The following is a 19675-nucleotide window of genomic DNA, read 5'->3' as shown; positions in this document are numbered from 1 at the left end:
CTGCTCCTTAATAGCCTGTTTAAAAAGCAATAAAAATTGCATGGATGGGCAAGATACCAGCCCGAGAGAGCTCATCTCTTCTGCATCTCCTGTTGTACTTACAAATGAAATCTTAAGCCTACAGCTTAAGCAGTTTGAAGAATGGGTGAGGGAAACAAATGAAAAGTCATATTAACTAGACATGAAGTGACCTTACCTATTAAAGTATGAAATACAGCAGCTACAGCGCCAGCCACAACCATGCACAGAACTGCTTTGGTCCTGTCTCTCTTGCTGTTCACAAACACCAGACCTACATTTTTGAAGTCACTCATCGGACCCGTGAAGAACTTCATCAGGGAGTATGCCAGCCCATAGCTGGCCAACATTTCCACAGCATCTTCCTTGACAGCAGCAATGCCCCTGTTCAATGCCTGTTGAAACACAGAAAGAGCAAATGATGTAGCGCATGTGGAAGGGGTACCAAACACAATCTCCTGCATCTGGTTTCTGAAGGAACAAGCAAGTTTAGCTGTCATTGTTTTCACCCCAAGCTGGACTTTATTTCTCTGGATTCAGCAGCAGTAACTTGTGACTTGTGGCACAGGGAAAATAATTCAATATAGACTATATTCAACTCAAGTAGACTCGAAGATAAGGTAAGTATTCACTTTTGAAGTATATAATGGAACTTCTGCCATACCAGAAGTCAGTCTCTTTCCTTTTCAGAGTAATTTTATGACCTGCTAATAGTCATGGATAATACAAAAACCACTGAAATATTGCTCTGAGGTTTCAGCCATGATTTCATCAGAGCATAATCCTTGCAACTCATCTTTACAGGCAAAAGCCCTGACATACACTCAAAGTTGAGGGGCTATAAAAATTTTTCAGTGTAACAAGTGTTTCACAAGCTTTTTGCAACCATGTACTTGTTGCAAATACCTGATATTAGTCTATGACTTTCATTGTTTAATGAGGCCACATATGCACGTAATTAAACATAACTGATCTCCTTTCATGTGGTTGACATATACATATTTGTGTATATACAAATTTGTGTGTTTATATTTGATACCATATTAATTTATATCCCCTTGTAGGAAATTTAAAAAGAACTACAGCACATATCTTTCAAGACATATTCAGGAACAACTAACTTACTAATTTATTCTAGGTCTGTGTTTAGGAAATATCTGCCAATTAATCACTGAGAATTAGGTGGATTATTTTTATAATTTTAAGGTGAGCTGTAAAAAAATGTGTAACATTCCTTCAGGTTCCAGCTTAAACCAAAATGCTTCTAAAGTATTGAATAAAAATGACAGAATGATAACTTTTATCTGCAGTGTGACAGCATCAATCATCTGGTACACCCAGCAAACTGTTAAAACAATATTAGATTCAAAAAGCATGAAGGATGAAATATGATTTGTTTTAACAAGTGTTTAGTTCCTATGGGTTACAGCTGATGTGTGTTGACAGGGCCGCGGCAGCGAGGCCAACCAGGAACATCTCGCCAAGCCACCACCCAAACCTCACTGACACTTACACAGCTCAAATACCCCTTTATCTGACTGAACAAACCAGCTAGAGTATCATCAGGTAATTGTGATGAAGTCCTTCCATTTCAAATGTAAGCATAAGCTTTTTATTGCAGTTATTTGACTTTATTTGCCCTTCCAAAGATCATACAAGCAAGCAACTCCTACAGACTTGAAAAGAACTTGCATCCCTGAAGTAGAAATGAGCCTTTTCCTACTGTTCTTTTCCACTCTTTTTATAAGAAATTCTTAATTTTTGAAACTAAAACTGCATTGTCAACAGAGCAAAAAGCTGTAGAAAACACCAACTTCTCCACCTTTGATGACTGCCAAATCTCTCTTTTAATGTGCTCTGACCTGAATGCCTGAAGTTCCAAATGTTTTCATCTGTTTTGCTCCAGTTTGTTCCTTCCTGAAAACACCATGTGTTAGATATGGAATAACTGCAGCTGCAATGTGTAACTTTTCCTGGGATATAGTTAATTCCCTCTATTGCATTGATATCAGTTCAAATTATATTAAATCTGCTGATACCAAAAGCACTAGTGTGTGCACAAGTGTATTCAAACAATTTGTGAAAGACTGTGGCCTCTGAAATGAATAGTCAAGTGTAGTTGTCTTTTGTGATGTAATCAGTTGAAGTAATCAGGTGAAACAATCAATTTCAAGGTGTATACAGAGTTACAACCTTCTAATTTAAACTTCCTAAAAAATGCCTAATCTCCTAATTGCTGTTGCCAGTAACAGCCTTAAATTAAGCCAAATAAAAGATTCCTTGATCACGGCTCTTCCCTTCTTTTTTCTTCTGTCAAGAAAGAAATATTTCTGGCAGCTTCAATTTAAAGAGAAACAGCTAACCAATGTCAGGCAGGCTAGTTTAAAAACTTCTCATCACATGTAAACAGCTGAATTATTGTCAGCAGTTTCACAAGCACAAGTGCTTCCTTCCTGCTTTGTACAACTACAGAATACCAGAGTCTGTGGAGATTTTTTTCTGACAAGGTCATGGGATAAACATGGCTTTAAGAAATAACTTTTTGTCAAAAGGCATGGCACTATGATCCCTCTGCAGAAAGAAATCTTTGCCTAGCACACTTCTGACAAGGTCATGGGATAAACATGGCTTTAAGAAATAGCTTTTTGTCAAAAGGCATGGCACTATGATCCCTCTGCAGAGAAAAATCTTTGCCTAGCACAGACCTCATGCCAGTGAAAACAGCTCCATATGAATCTGGCCCCAGGGTAACTAAGTTTTTCCATCTAACTAGGACAGACAGAAAGACTTGAGCACTCCTCTTTCTCTCACTCTCTGGTTTTACTGATCTCTTTTGAATGAACAAGTGACAGCCAAGTAGATAGCTTCTGAGTAATCTTCCCTGGAGACACCCTGTGTGCCAGGTAAGGTAAACTGGCAAAATCCAAAAGGGACTTCTGTAAGAGATATGTTACTGTTAATTTTACTCCTGTGGAACGTGTGGCTGACATGATGAAATACTCTAGAGGCTAGCCCTGAAAAAGCAATCCTTCTAAATGCTTCTTTGGAAAGATCCTTAGGAAATGAACAGTCAACAGGGCTGTGTTTAGGGATGGTTTAGCTTCTGTAACCTCTTCCTTTTTCACTTTAAGATGTCAATATAAAACTCTTCATCCTCAGTTTTCAAACTCCCTATGAAAACTTGCATAGCTTTTCTACCCTATGTATTTCCAAATATTTTTGCTGCTGAAGCTGTTGATGTCATCTTTGATATTCTAAAATTCACAAGAAATCCCAGATAACTGATAAAGCTGCTTTGGTGTGCAGTATGAAAGACAAAGACACTTGATCTTTCATGGCACTCCAACCATGCAGAAGGTAATCTTCCAGTCTAATTTCCTATTAGACTTTCAATTAAATCTGTCATAAAGGAAGGCAATATAAACCAGGGCAAGGCCTCAATTTTTTAATATGACTCTATTTTGAACCTTTTTTGTGTGAACAGAAATCAATAAGGAAATCTCATCAGTAGTATCTGTATCGCAAGAAAGCATACCTCTACAAAGATTTGTGTAGCTTGTCAGTGAAGTCACACAGAACTAGGTAGCAATAATACTAATGACAATATTTAACACAGCATGTTAGCTTGATCATACACATTTCAGGTGTCATCCTACTTTGAACTGGCTTATTCATACCCTATTTGATGGGATAACTAGGCAATCCAGATGTTGGCAGACAGATGTTGATGACATCACCTTCACCTGAGTTCTTAATGAACCATGAATCTAATACAGTAGCAGATGAAAATGCCATAGTAAAGTGCAATTCATCAAATATGATTAAAACAAAGCCATCGATATTGCTGACCCTTCTTCTAGAAATAACAGAAAAAAACCCCACAGAACACTTCTAAGCAGAGCACAGTCTGGGAGACACATGGACAGGTTAGGTGAAGTAAGTCATGGTCCTAAAATGCTTCTCAAAAAGGCAGGCACCAAGATACACAGTTACTTCTATGCATTGTCTTCTGTAACACATTTGTTACCACTAGAAAGATTAAATCTTTGCTAGAGGACCGCTAAACCTTTTTTTAATGAATAATTGTGTACTGTCTTTAATGTTCACTAAAATCACAGAGGACCAGCATTTTTAAATTCTCATCCAAAAGATTCAAGTCAGAGGAATATCAAATACACTTAACAACACTGGGAGCTATTAACCACATCTTTGCAATTGGGTACTGCAGCTGGCTTTAGCCTCTTAGAAGGAACCTATAAGACCTTTATCAAATTTCTAGGACATGCATAATGGATGAATCCAAAAAACATTTCCATGCCAAGGCAGTGAGTTGAAAAGCAACAGTTGTGAGAAAAATGTCAAAGGTCAAACTTGTCCTATTTTGCATGAACTTTTAGCACTATTCACTAATGCTGGCAGAAAACGGTTGATTCCAATCTCGGGCTACACACTTCTATTGCCAAAAATCCAAAGGCTGTCTCTTAAGCTGGCTCAATAGAATTTGACCATTACTCACATGATCCTCTCTTCCCAGAGACTACTGGATATTTTACTTTGTATTGGTTTAAAAGTATAATTTTTTTTTTAAATCCACCAGGAAAGCAACATCTATAGCATGAGTTTTCTTCTGCTTTTACAACCTACACACTACCTACATTTCACTAGTCTGTATCTAACTATGCAACATTTTCTACTTCTTTTGAAGTTAAATGCTGATTGTGCAGTCAATACTTGACCCGAGTGCATGTGTTTTAAACAGGAGGACGTAAAATCCAAGAAATGTAATTTTTGTCAATGCTCAATTTTGCTTATCCCAGAAAAGCAGACTGTGACATACTGGAAGCTGGCATGTTCCTACGGCTTGTTTGAAATTGGGATTCTGCCTGAGATGTTTTCAAGTCTGTTCAGGCTAGTTATCTACTTACAGGTGACATCAAAAACCTGCTCAATTTGGCAGTATCTTGGCCAAATATATGTTTGGTTCAGTGAACATTTGTAATATGTTACCCTTCCCTGCACAAATCTTTCTTCCTACATGGTATTCCCTAAGAAAATGGAGGAGAACCAAAGTATCCAGTTAAAGAGCAAGCTGGTATAGGGGACAGTCTATCTCCTGTGTCAAATAATCTCTCTCCTGATGACTCATGGCTGAGTTTTCATTTACTAAATCCTGTCACATTGAAATCTTCTACATCAAATGGACCAGCTGGCTCTGGCTGTTCTGCTTTCCCTCTGTCACCACTGCAGGAGCTGTGCTGCCAGAAGGATGGACACCTGACAGACCTGATGCTCTGAAATCATGGCATAATTGGATCACTGTGTAGGTGTTACCTGAGCACTATTGCAGCTGCATCTCTGCTTCTGGATGGGCTTCTCATAAACACAGGAGCCCCCATAGACAATTTGAGATAAGCAGGCAGTTTTTTACCTCCGACACAGGTCTGCGTAAGACTTCCACAGACACTGGTATAGAAATAAGAGAAAACTGGGGAAAAATAAGACATACACATTTATTCGGGCTCAAGAAGATTGCCCAAACATACTGTATGAAGAGAGCCCTGCAAGGGTAGAGTCAGACCTTGTATCTTGAAAATCTTGAAAATGACCGAGGAGTGTTTATTCTTTTGGGTCTTTCTGGGGGGAGTTGATGTTTGTTTTGTTTTGTTCTGCAGTGCTTTTACCCTAATTCAGTATCTGTAATTTTGGGTAGCATCTGTTGTAGCTCATGTGTCAGATGTCTGAAATGCCAGCCGAGGTCAATTCCTATTAGCCCACTATTAAAATACTTCACTTTCCCGTTGCTCTCCCTACTAAAGCTGGCTGTGGGAGAACAGCCAGTCACCCCCGTCCACAGTGCTCTAAGTGCTGACATTGGTTCAACCCAGAGAAACGATCCCATTCCTCAGCAAGAGACCAGAGCTCTGAACACCACCTGAGGGAAGACAAAATGCCTGTCCTGAGACAGGAATGCCTCAACATCCCTGTGGTATGTGGCCTGTCTCTGGAGAGGATGACCTTGGAAGAGCATTAGGACTGACCTGAAAATTAGAGCTGAAATTCTTCTGTTGATTGCTGCTTTTTAATTCACAATGCAGGGCAAGTGTCACATTTTATCTTTTAAAAAAGTTAGTGTACAAAAACCCATCAATCCGATTTACTCTGCCTGCTTCAGCAATTAGAATATGGCCTAGAACAAGAAAGCTCATATACTGTGTGAAACAAAAATCAAGCCATGAAAACTAGAATGCCATCAGTTGCAATGGAAACTAGCATGCCATTGGTTGCAACTCTTTCCCCATTCACCTTCCTGAGCAACAAAGAAAAGCAAGAATGAATATCTTTGCAAGGTTCTTACTCTAACAAAAATGCCTGTGACCATGATCAGGATCTATTTTACTTGCTGACATTAGCCATTTGCTGCCCAATGTCCATGCTCTGTGTCCTGGGAGAAGTTTAAATAAATACCCTAAATCCAAAATAACATAGTTCTAGAGCACTTGCAGCTCTCACTTGACCTGGGATGCATCAGGGAACTGTAGCTTTAAACAGGTACAGCCAGGAGATACAGGAATAACTAGAGCAGCAGTGGCAACAGTCACATCAGTGAAAATGGAAAATCCTTCCCAGTGCAAAAATTAAGGCAGAGGAGGACATCTCTGGGAGCTGGAGGAGCAGCTATGGCACACTGCCCTAGGGCAGCTACTGCCAGTGTGTAGGTTCATGAAAAGCAGGTTACAGCACAATGAGGCAGAGAATAATAAAGAAACCACAGATGATAGTGGTGCAGGACCACAGGAAAGAAACCAGACTCAGTGAAGCCAAAAAGTGGCTCATTTCAAATTACATTTGACAAAGTTCCAGAATACTTATGACAGGGAGCAATCTTGGAGAGGTGAATCAGCCGCTGCAGATGGTTGCCTCCCTGTGGGATGTGGAGAGCACTGATCCTGAAGCCAAGAGAACTGTGAGCCATGACTGTGGGAAGCCCTTCAGGACACACACCCTTGTGTAGAACAGGGATGCCTGACACCAGCATGAAGGAGACCTAAACCACTGCCATTTCCACTGATGTCTGCAGGGAAACATGACTCCTCAGGTGAGAACATAAGCTTTAACTTTTCCTGGCCTTTTTTAGGCAAGCAGTGCTTCTAGGGGAACAGAACAAAAGCAACGTCAGAGATATTCCTCTGCATTGTGACTTTCCTGGTATCCTCTGTCTGATGCTAATCAATTATCCAGAATGTATTCAAGGGGAAACATTCAAGGGAATGCTTTGTTCCCAAAGCAGTGTGCAAGCTTTTCATTCAGGTCTCCCTGGAGCTAATGCGCAAAGGTGAGAAGCATTTGGGATTATGTTGCATAAGCATGGCAAAGTCTCGGCTGAAGTTATTTGTCTTCAGGTCTTCTTCATGCCAAAGACTCATTCTCTTCTCAAAAGTTGTTTCCAAGTCTAGGAGTACAGACAAATAAAATAGAGACACAAATTGAGACATAGAAAACTAGGAGAAGGTTGGCTCCCTGTCTCTTCAGAATGCCCAGTGGAATAGGTATCATTTCTTCACCAAATTCCATTTTGATTACTTTTAAATGCTATAAAACCCTGGGGAGGATACAAATGCATATTGTATCTACACACAAAGAATATTTGCCCTAATCACAAGCAATACAGTATCTACAGCAGTGATCCTTCTTTTGTTTTTAATTCCCCACAGAAATAGGCTCTGTTCTCTTCCACACATTATATCCCCGAAGTAAAAAGTAAGCTGATTTACTATCAGTTGCACATTTCATAAAATAATTTTTTCTCATGTTTATAAATTAAATCTCTGCAAGGATTGCTATAAGACTTGTTCGTATGCACATGGCAAACCTAATCCACACAGGTCCCACACCTGTCAGTCTCTCACAACTCTGGCATATTGCCTTTTTATTAGCACTAACTCGGTCTCTGCTGAAGTACTACAGTACTGCTCATGGCTCTCTCATCCTGAAATGGAGAGTGCCACTTTCTCCATGACTACATCTCACTAGGCTCCAAAGTGTACAGATGGCTTCAGGTTGGAAGGGGCCCTAGGGGCCAGCTTAGAGCACTGCCCCAGGCTGAACATCTGGGAGATGTTGTGGAGACCCCACACCTTCCCTAGACACCCACCTGAGAGGCCACTCTCATCCTGAACTTTAAAATGTCACCAAAACTGGCATCTGAAGGTCCACATCTGCCTCCCTTGCACATTAAAGTTTGCTAGCATCAGCCTAACTCCACTCCCCACGTGTTCCTTTCTTTCCCTGAATGATCTTTTGTTTCGTCGTTCAGTACCACTTCTCCTCACTTTCACCAAAGATCTTGTCCTACACATTAAATCACCTATGTTTTAGCGAGAATATATTTAGCTCCACTTCTCTTCTAATTTTCACCCCTCCTGTTCAGTATTTTTCAGTAACTTAGGTGTTGTGCTTATTTCTTTTGTATTTCTACATTCATGCCCTGCATATGAAGCCAGGCCTCTGCTTTCACGTTTTCACATAAGCAGTTTTCTTAAGTCATATTTTTTTCATGTAAGGTTACCTGACACACACAAATACAAGATCCTGTATGTAGTCAAATACAAGTGTAAATCCATTTTTTCCCCTTAAAAAATACTCAAATAGGAAAAAAAATAATCCAAGCAAACACTTCAACATATCTGCAAAAGTACTTTTGTGAGCTGAAGGATTATGGAAAATTAGTGAGGTTTGTCCCTGGCTTTGCAGATTTTTTAAAAACATTTTCCTTAAATCTTTCAACTTATAAAAAAAAAATCTTGATGCACAAAGTATTTGGTGAAAATTTCTGAAATTTGGCAGAAGCTATCAAAAATGCCTTTAAACCAGACCAAAACTTGGCCAAGCACCTGCAAAATATGAGTTGCACAGGTTCAGTAAAATTTGTTAAACTACTTTAACTGCACAGAAATCTTGCCTATATTTCAACCCTGCTATGTGGTCCTGGCATCAAGCTTAGAGCAATGAAGGTCAAGCATCAACACACAGCTGAGACCACACAGGTTCAAGTCCTTAAGGAACCAGGAGACAAGAACACTACCTATGTTTGCTCAAAGCAAAGGGCAAAGTATTTCTCTTTCCACAGACTGAAGCTGCAGTACCCTACTATGAATTCTTTCTCTCAGGAACTGTGAGGTGATTGATTCTCCTATTTTGCCTCTTTCAGAAAGGACCCTAGAGACAACATCAGTAAAATTTACTTTTATTGTTTAATTTTTCTTATTTCTATACACTTTCCACTCTTTATTAATGATTCAGAGCCCATGTCCTCCTACATGGAAGACAAATAATTGTCATATCCTCTCAATTCCCCGTCTGCATGGATTTTAAGGGATGTATTAATTACACCCAGCAAACTATGTGAAAGGCAACAATCAAATTCCAGGCCATCAATACTACAGCAAAACCTTTTATTATCACCACATGTACTATCCTAGCAATTCATGGCTGCTTTAGAGATTAGCCTACAGCTGCTGTTGTTTCAAATGACTGATTTTGCCAGAACTGGTAGTCGGCTGGGAGAGGTGGGCTGCTTCACTGGAGTATGGTCATGCAAACACATATTTTGGGGTTTCGTGTAAAAAAGAAAAACAAATTTGTTACTCAGAAGCCGAAAGTGTGAGAATTAGGGGGAGCTATCTTTTGTTATCTGCTCTTTGCTCTTTCCCTCCCCTAATGTGGTTCAAATTCATCAGTAGCCAGCAGCAGACCAAAGTAAGTGTACCTCACAAACGGCAACTCCTCTGCTATCCGTGGAGCTAGGCAGAATATGTAAAGCAACCGAGTTTCTGCTATTTAATTAACATTTCTTGCACATGATGAAAGGCTAAAGCAAACCAAAGCAAGTCTGCAGGTTTTGTTCATTCAGCATGAGTAAATGTTCTCTCTCTCACTGCAGACAGGAGAGGTAAGGAGCCTGCTGAGTAAATGCATACAATTCTTGACTTGTCCAATGACTGAGCTTAGGAAGAAGCCTAAGTACTGTAGTATGTCAAAACCCCCCTAACATAAAATACACGTCAAAGCTACCGTGATTACAAAAAATACGCATAACCATCAAACAAGGCTTCTGTGCCTGACTTTGGAAGTTGGGGCTTGACCAGCTGTCCCCAAACACGTCGTACAGCCCCACCTTTACATGTACTCAGTGCACCATGCAATTATCTGCTGTCCATTAGTTTACTCTTGATGCATTTATCTGCCCATGTGGCCCAGCAGGGACTTGCTACTTATGTTCCAGGTCTTTGCCCATCCTCAGCCAAGCAGAACATATTTGAGGTCTGATATTTTCCTCAGCTGCTGTGTCGGGAGCAGGGAGCATGGCTGGTTAAGGGCTGTCATTAAGCAGCTGCTCCCTCCAGCACGCTGTCGGCTGGGCAAAGCACAGTTTCGGCTACACAAAGCTGAGTTTGTTAGGTGTGAGTGCCTGTGACTGCAAGGGTAGAGCTGCCAGAATAGCTCATGTCTTAATTGCTTAGAAGTGACAAATAGAGGGCACCCAGATCACCAGCCTAAACACAAACTTGGTGTTTCCTCTGCTGGAAACACCCATCATAAATAAAGTCCACAACAACAGAAGGAAAAGCTTTCATTTGTATCTGTTTTATTTTTCTGTTCCATTCTTATTCTTTGTAGCAGCTTTATTAGGATGAGATTAAAGTTACTCAGTGGACTTGAAAACAAATTGTGGATAGTGGCTGTGGTTTCGTTTCTCTAAAGCCAGTGCAAACACAATTTAAAGTATTTCCAGTTCTTACAGAACTTTCCAATACTTCAGTATCTGCAGAAAGTGAAAGTCCCACTAAATCAATAATTTTGCCTCTAGAATTTAACCTAATGTATCTGTTGAAAATAAATGGAAGCAGATGGTAAAGATGTGGGGTAGAGGAAGACAGAAAGGAGAAGACGTAGTCTTTCCCCAAAGTAAAATTTTCCCTCAGAAAATCTAGCCATCTCTATCCTCAGCCTAAGTTTTGAGAACCTTGGACTCCTTGCCTGGTTCCTGCAGGTGTTGTTGACAGGACTGGCTAACATTTCCTTTTAAAAATAACTCGGCTGGTTCTCTCAGTATCCAATGACACAAAGTCAACAAGTCAACCTACAATGAAATTATTGCACATGGGTTTTTCCAGACCGTGGCTATATGGAGCACAAGTAGCAAACAAGTTTCTCTAGAAATCATGCACTCTTTTTGAAACACCCTGTCTTTCACAAGGGGAAGCACAGTGATATTTCTACACAAGCAAGGCTGAAATACCCTTCTGACCCAGAAGAGTGGGATGCCATGGGAGAACCTGATTACTGCTGCTTATGTTATCTCATGGTACCTAGGAGCCAAATTGCTGCTCTGAGAATAAAATGGCTTTTTCTGACGATGGAAATAAGGTGAAATACAAGTTCATCTGAAATGCAATCAAGCTAGATATACTCTGTCCTTACTGGATTCAATGAAAAAGGGGAGTATGTATCAATGCTTCAAACTTTTCCTCTATACCTCTTGGTACCACGTAAGTTTATAGAGGGAGCCAAAAAAATATTCTTTCTGAATATACTGGGACACACAGACTGCAGAGACAGGGGTCCACTGGAGTAATCTTTAAATGCCTGGCAATAATTAATTGCCTAATACCTTCAGCAAATCCCTGGCTAGTGCTTCTACTCAGAATTCCTTAAGCAGTACCTAGGCAGTCTTCTCCACAGAGAAAGAGAGCCTTGGAAGCATCCATGGAGTTGTAGCAAGTCTTGTGACTTTGATTTCTATGTGTCCAGCAAGGGTGAGTCTTAATCAGAAGTACAGTCACAAGTCAATTTGTGAGTGTTCTTGATAACATCCCAAATGTGTGTTATAGTTTGATGCTTAATATAATTTCAAAGGTGTCTCCCCCTGGGTTCACGAAACACAAATTAAAAAAAAAAAATTAAAAACCCCCACACAAACAAACAAGCAAACAAACAAAACCATCTTCCAGATAAAGAGGTGACCAGACATACTATGGATGGCTTCCTCCACTGAGGAACTGCTAATGTTGCCACAATAATTCTTAAACTGGGTTTTGCTAACAGCATTTCTACAGACTTCTTCAGCAGCAGAATATTTGGCACCATGACACCCCTGACAAACTCAATGCTCTCTTAGCCACCAAACTTAACTCCAAGCTTAAAACTGTCTTTGCTGACATCCTTTCTCATTCTTGCATTCCTGATGCAGTGATCCCTCCTTGCTAAAAATGATTCTTTCAATTGCAATGAACATTTTTGCACCACCCTTCTCTCTTTAACTCCTCAACTTGAATTGCACAGGTAAAACTTACTAACTCAGTTTCATTTGTTTTATACAGGCATGAGTATAAAACATTATTAAGTATTTTTAAGTTCAGGTAAAACACTGAGGAATTCTCAAAGCTTAAGTGAATGTGATCTTGGTACACCATAGTGCAACAGGTAATTTTGCCTATATAGATTCTTTATCTGAGTCACTGGTTTTAAATAATGGGTGCCTTTACTCAGGGATTTCGAAAGTGGTAAGAAATGCAGTGAAGATAGACTATCTACCACTCTTTCACAGCACTACTCTATACTGTGCTGAGGTTTCATCAGGAGAACAGCCTCCCATTACAGTCTCCCTGGCCCCCAGACCAGCCTTGTTCTACTTTCTGAGTAATTTACCCATCTATTTCCACAAAGTCAAATGAGATGCAATCTCTTCTGTATCTTCTCCATACGTGAGGCTTTTTGTTCTCTTGCTGATGAGCAGGGAAGTACAGAGGGTGTAAAACATTAATTCAGAACAGCTATAATTTATCTCTGAATTGCTCCAATGCAAAATACAAAACTGGCTTCAGATGGGCATCCTGCCAAGATTCTTAGGCAGGGAGAGAGAACTGTCACACTATTGCCATTATGGGGGTTGAAAAATTGAGCTGGCTGGCTTTGATAACGTAGCACAGCTTGTAACCTGAGTGAATACTTCACTACATTTCTCTATCTACATGAAAAACAGGTTATAATTATCCTTTGCTGAATCTTGACTACCGAAGGGCAAAACATGGCTGGTGGGATTGCTTAGTCAAGGCCTGCAGGGCAGTTGGGCAAAAGCATTAAGTGCTCCCAAAACAGCCTCTGAAATGTGATGATGCTAAGGCCACCAACTTGCATGGCAGTGGCATACACCCTAGGGGTAAATATAATGCTGAAGCTCTTGTAGGGTAGTGTGTAATACCAGAATGCAAACACTGCAGAATATGAATTAAGCCAACAGCAAACAGAAATCCCAACAGAACTCTGCTTTTTCTACTTGTATGGTAGAAAAATTGAAATTAGGATATGCACAGCCACTGGTGGAGCACTTCTGGGACCTAAATGCTAGGAAGGCACTAAGACTACCATATCTTCAGGTGCAGGTTGGGAACAAATCAGCCCATGCTGATCTTGACAAATAATTTTTTTCTGACATCAGGGAAATGAGGTCCTCAAACAGACCTTGCAGAGTCGTACTGGGAACAAGCATCTGAAATATTTTGAAGCAGCCAATGCTGGTTGCATCTTACAACAAAAACTGGAAGGTATGCTTGCAAGGAAAATGAAAATTTCTTTGAGATAATGCCACATGATGGTTTTGATTGCTACTCCCTTTGGTCATGTTCTTGCTGATAATCTATTATGTTTGTTCAGCAGCCTAGAAGAAACTTGCCCATACTAGTCATAGGTCCCAGAGGAAAACTTATAACTGGAGCTTAAACCAGGTTGTAGTCTGCTGGAATTCAAGAAATGATCTAGCTTAGGAACTGCAGTTTAAGAGCTGTAGAAGTATTGTGGGATGATCCTCCAAAGGATTGTAATCTGGCAATTGTGATCCTAAAGAGGTGGATCTTCAAAATCAGCCTACTACAACTGTAAAAGCATAGTTTTCTATGCCAGGTATTTATATAGTTTGGTGATGCTGCATAGCATACATATTTTCCAAACTCTCTATTTAGAACTCTTTGATCCAAAGAGTCAAAACCATGACTGTGACAAGAGTAAAGTGAATGCAGATGTTATGACATCTCTCTTGAGTAGTCTAACTTGGGGGTCAGATGATCCAAAAAAGAGCCTTTCAGATCACCCCAGATTTACTGCAGGCAGTGAATTCTCTGAAATTTGTGACTCTACCGTGATGACAACGTAGGGCAGGACTCCTAACCCCAGGGAGCTCTGGGGCCCAATCCCAAGGAACGTGTATCTCTCTGCCTGTTGCTGGTGGGTAACTTACAAACCCGAATGGGTTTATCCCTGGTGGGTTGATCTAACAGCAACTTCAGCCTTCTTTAGGTCATCATGCACTTTATAAAGAGCAGTAAATGGCATCACAGAAAACAGCTTCTCACTGCTGCCCACTGTCAGATGCTTTAGACTTTAACACTTTCCTCCTCTTGCCTTCTCCATACTCAGATGTGTCCCTGGCAGCTGTCTCTCAGGCATGGGGCAGGTCTGTACACAGTCCCTGTCTGCCATCGAGCCAGAACCAGTTATCCTCACATGTTGGGTCTCATCACAGATAGCAGTTGGCTTTAAAAGCCTGGCAAATTGCCTCCCACTCTGCCAAGGGGTAAGACCAAATTGCCTTAAATATAAGGACTGTATTTTCATAAACTTAGAAGTAGAGGCAATTATTGTATCTCTTTGTGTATATTTCACTGTGAGGCAACTCCCTTACTACTACTGTGTTCACTTTTTAGAAGTTCTAACTTTATATTTCAACTTCTTTTTATATGTGTTTGATATTGGAGAAAATCCTTTGTTGAGGTTACATTGGAGCAGAACTGTTGCCATTACTGCAAATTTAAGCAACAGTGTGACTGATTTCTCAACTCCAGGCAAGAGTGCCAAAAACCTTATTTTATAGTAGGAACTGAGATGCAATAATTCTGTAACTCAACAATCTCTTCAACAAATACAGTTCAAATCTGGGTGAAAAATTTAATTAATTTTGTTAGCTATATGACTTATTTCACTTCAAACAGAAGACTGGCCCACTCAACTACATAATCAAATTCTATGATTTTTTCTTTTTTTTGCAGTCTGTAATACATCAGTGGCTGTTGATCAGAAGACTTTAAGAAAAATAAGGTATTTCTTTCTATTACAGAGCTTTCGTGATGTCTTGCCCCCAGGAGACAATCTTGATTCATTTTAATAAAGATGCCTTTGAGGAAGCAGATGCTTGTCACAGTGGTATCTAGTGGATTAAGCCTTTTTTCCTTGAAACTGGTGGGATTTATAACCAAAGAGCCTTGAATTATAGGCATTGTAAAATTAAAAGGCAATTCTACTCTGAAGCTCTGTTGCATGCTTATCTTGAAACCCAAACAACATAGGACAAAGAAAAATTGTTTGAAACTCTTTCGCTCATGGCATTTATTTCACCCCCAACTTGGGGATCAACTCTTGAGCCCCAGTTTGGGCCAGCACAACTGTGCTCCCCCTTGGCTCTCAGACTCTGGACAAAGATTTACAGCACTAATGGACATCCTGTCAACAGCAGTAAAACCCAGCATTTTCTGCTAAACCCCAGCCAGCTGTGGCAGGATGAAGTGGCACTCTCCTCATGCTTGTGTCACGAGACCCGCAGTGCAAACACCCAGCCTACAGCAGGTCCTGGCCCTGCACAAGGCACGTCAGCGACACACGGCCCCTCCTAAGCAGGGAGGGACAGCCTTTCATCGAAACTGGCAGTGCAGCTGAGGGTGCAGGAGGGTACACTCCAGCCTGCTGACCTACTGCAGCAGTCAGCATTAATTTCTTGGGAAAGGGAAGCAATAGGGCAGTTACTCAGCCGGGCCCATCCCTACTGCCTGCACTGGGAAAGCACTCTTGCAGCCAGCATCAGAACAGCTGCCAACATCTCTGGGAAAGAAACAAGGCCTATAAAGTACTAAATAAAGAGAAAAGCCTCTGAAAAGGGCCATTGTATTTTTCTGGTTAGAATTTTTTAAGAGTCACAGGCCCTTTTAAGATGGGGCTTCAACCAGTACTGTGATAAGCTGTTTCAAAACTCATGTTTCACGAATGGTAAGTAAATGTATTTAAAGTGCTATTATATGCAGGTGGTAGGACCTGATCCAGTCAACTCTGAAATCAGTGCAAATCAGAAAATGCTTTTTCCTTGAGGAATAGCTTTCTCTGAGTGCTTCTGCTCTTCCAAGTGTATTACTGGAAGACATGGAAGGATGCAGCGACTGTCAATCTTCCTCCTCTCTTTTTTTCCACCTTCACAGAATTAAACAGGTGGAATTATACCAGCAATGGAAAGAAGGAATGGTACAGTTCTACATGAAGTTGTGCAACTAAGCTTGGCTTTGTTGAATTTAGTATTGCTTTTACTATTACAAAGATAGCATCTTTTAAAGGGTGCTAACAACCCTCAACCCTGCTACCTGTGGTCATGACAAAAGTCACAAGTCTTGTTTTGTACAATTTGGACATGTTTCTCTTACAGCTGTTAGGTGAAACACTCTTGAAGTTTCAGTCAAGTAATACTCTTCGCTTTCTGTCCTATGTTGGATATTTGAGGGCACAAATGTGCTGTAACTTTTGTTTGCATTCCAGGGCAATGTTTATTTGCAGTATTTCACAGTTTACATTGTGCTATGATGGGAGAATTGTATAAATTACATTTATTTATCTGCTTGTTTATTTAATTTTTAAAATATTGGTTCAGACAAGGATTACTATTCTTCTCTAGCGACTGGGAGAAGTGAAGTACCTTAAAGCACCCATGAGTTCAAAAAGGTTTGGTACTGTATGACTGTGCGACATAAGAAGTAAGCCAAAGTGCCACAGCTACAGTGAGGGGCTGCGCAGAGGCTGCTGAGTGACCCACTGTCCCTGTGACCCTGGAAGCCCTCACCCAGGGCCCTTCCAACTTTCCAATTTCAGGCTGAGTTGTCTGCCTACAGCAAACTAATAAACTGCAAAGCAAGCCTACAGTGGACCTTGAACAAAATACCAAAACCTCCTGCTCCTAAATAACCTGATGTTATTATCACACGCTTATTGGTTGTTTCAGTGCCAGCACTCTGTCATGCCATAGATCAAGGTTTTCTATCAGGACAAAGTAGTTGGGAATAAATAGATTTTGAAAGAGGAAATTGAAATCCAGGTCATAGGAAGAAGAGATATTCTGTTTTCCTTTAGGACACACATCTCTCTACTTGCGCATCACCTCCAAAAGTATTAACCACAGAGGAGATTGTGAAGTCGCCTGGGAGAAACAAAGCTGCAAGCCTATTGCAAATGTTCTTTAGATAAGCCTATTTGGCTGTACACACACATTTTATTTTCAAGGAGATGGTGGATCTCATGGTGGAATGCTACCAAGTCAGTGGGAAGCAGGACTGCTGGTTTCAGCTCACAAAAATCCCAGTCTGCTGCAGATGCCTTTGCACGGGTCTGTGGGAGTACTGCTGGCACTGCTACTCCAGTGCATTCTGACCACATTATGTACTTTGCCCTCATCAAGTAAACAACCAAACTTGCATACTACAGCAGGAAAACAAAACAAAAAAGAAGAGAGGAAATCTTCAAGCAGTGCTTACATAGTAATGAAAGTAATGATGAACACTTCAGAAAACAGCCAATGAAGTTGGCCAGTGAAGTAGAATATTCTCCTCCTTCTATTAATACTTGAAATGATTCAAACTGGAATAAACATTATCCCAAAATCAAAAGAATACTTCTCATTGTATTTTCAGCAAATGCAACAACAGTGAACACAAGCAAAGCTGAGGACTGAAGCCACACTCAGTAAGCTCTATGCAGGGTCCAGACAACAATAGCTAGGCAGTCTACACTGCAAACCTTTGAAAGAAGCAGTGCATGAAATTGCAGGGGGTTTAATTAATTTGTCATGCTGGTGTTCGTACAATCTGATTAGGTAACAGCATCTGATATGGTATCACATAGGAGAGGATTCATCAGACTGAATAATTACATGGATTAGAAGAGGACCTCTGAAATGCTTACAGGGCTGGCTCAAAGAGAAATGCAATCAGCAATCCTGAAAGGAGATGCACAGGCCTCAAAGGAATTTACTGGTGGGGCGTTGAAGATCAAGCTGATATTCTTTAGCATTTTCATTAATTTTCATTCACCACATCACAAACACTGAGAATATGCAGATTATATATACTAAGGATGCAAATCTAGTAAGCACCACAGGCACAGATAGCTTTGAGACTTGTGTAATAAAAAGTTGAAAATGCCAAGCCAAATCCTGGAGACTAATAACAAGAATTTCTGGCACAAGCCAGGAACTTGTCAGTTGGACTAGGTGTACAAACACACTGCCAAATGACTGACCGGCAGGGTGATGCAGACATGGAAAAAGGCAAATGCACTTGGAGAACTGGTGAGGCATTTCTGGTAGATACTGAGAAATATTTCCTTCTCCACAGGATCAAGGAGGCTTTCAGAGCATCCCCAATTCAGTGGAAGGTTACTAAGTTGATCCAGGGGTACAGAGAAACCTGATCAAGTGAGTGGAAACCAGAAGAGGTTGTTTTCCATAGCAAAGGGAAGGCTGAGAAGCTGCTCTGTTTCAACATAACCATGATGGAAAAAACAGGGAAGAAGTGTCACTTAATTCAGAAGACAGTGCTGGCCTTACAACAAATGGGTATAAGCAGGCCTTGCATACAATCTGGTTGAAGTTTAGAAGATGGGCTTCTAACAACTGAAACAGAAAACCGCTTTCCTTCCAAAGGTAACAAGGGCAAAAAGATACGTGGCATGATCCCTTTCGGCAATATATGCATCTTGCGCATAGGCATCTTATAGGTAGGGAAACAGCCTGGAAAACAAAGAAGTGCCTACATCTTATTTTTAAATTATTATCACAGGTACTAATGTTGCTTGGATTGCTTGTCCCATTTTACCCCCTATTTCAGTACAACACCAGATTTCGAACAAGGAGGCTTCACCTCCGTTTGCAGGGGATGCTCCAAAGGACAACCTCAGCAGAGGGCTCTGGCTTAAGTCCTCCACGTCACATCTCAGAGGCATTTTCCTTCAGGTCTCCAGCTGTTTTCTAACACCAAACAGCTGGGTCAGTCTCTGAGGCAGTATGCTTCAGTGCTGTTGAAAGCCTGGTACATGTGTGCAACAGCTCTGTTATGTAAGGGCATGTTTTGGATTTGGTTGTTGGAGGTTTCTTTTATAGTCCTGATTCTTTCACCCCACACTATGGTTACAGCTTCCTCTTTGGCTCCCCATGTCCCCTTTCTCTAACAAATAACAGAGCAAATGTATAGTATTTCACAAAAGCTTGTAAGGGAGGGACTGGTCACAACCATATTACCCCTACTTTCCTGTGCTCTCCAGCACCACAGCACCCAGCTCTTCTTTCTCTGTACACTTACCTTGCACCAGCCAGAACCATGCAATATTGTTATGCTTGCAGATACTATTTTTTTCTTTTAATCATGCTGCCTTCACCTTTTATTAGCCATGCCCAAGTTATCTCCTTTAGCATCAGTTAAACCAATATTTTATCAGTATCACTGTCTTACTTGACTACATGTGCAAAGAGAACAGATGAATATATATTAAAAGATACAACGAAGATAACTGTATGTGC

At 40.6% G+C, this 19675-nt stretch overlaps 1 protein-coding gene across 1 annotated transcript in view; it reads right to left on the bottom strand.

Moving 5' to 3' along the window:
* ANKH (ANKH inorganic pyrophosphate transport regulator) overlaps nucleotides 1–19675 on the bottom strand; it is a 97052-nt gene that overhangs the window by 40838 nt on the left and 36539 nt on the right. The window contains exon 2 of the mRNA XM_053944616.1: nucleotides 197–413. Within this exon, the coding sequence (XP_053800591.1) occupies nucleotides 197–413 (217 nt within the window). The remainder of the gene's footprint in view (nucleotides 1–196; nucleotides 414–19675) is intronic.

Source organism: Vidua chalybeata, chromosome 1 (genome assembly GCF_026979565.1).
Source record: "Vidua chalybeata isolate OUT-0048 chromosome 1, bVidCha1 merged haplotype, whole genome shotgun sequence".
Taxonomy (NCBI): Eukaryota; Metazoa; Chordata; class Aves; order Passeriformes; family Viduidae; genus Vidua; species Vidua chalybeata.
The sequence above is the reverse complement of the archived record's forward strand: the minus strand, read 5'-3'. Positions and strand labels throughout refer to the sequence as shown.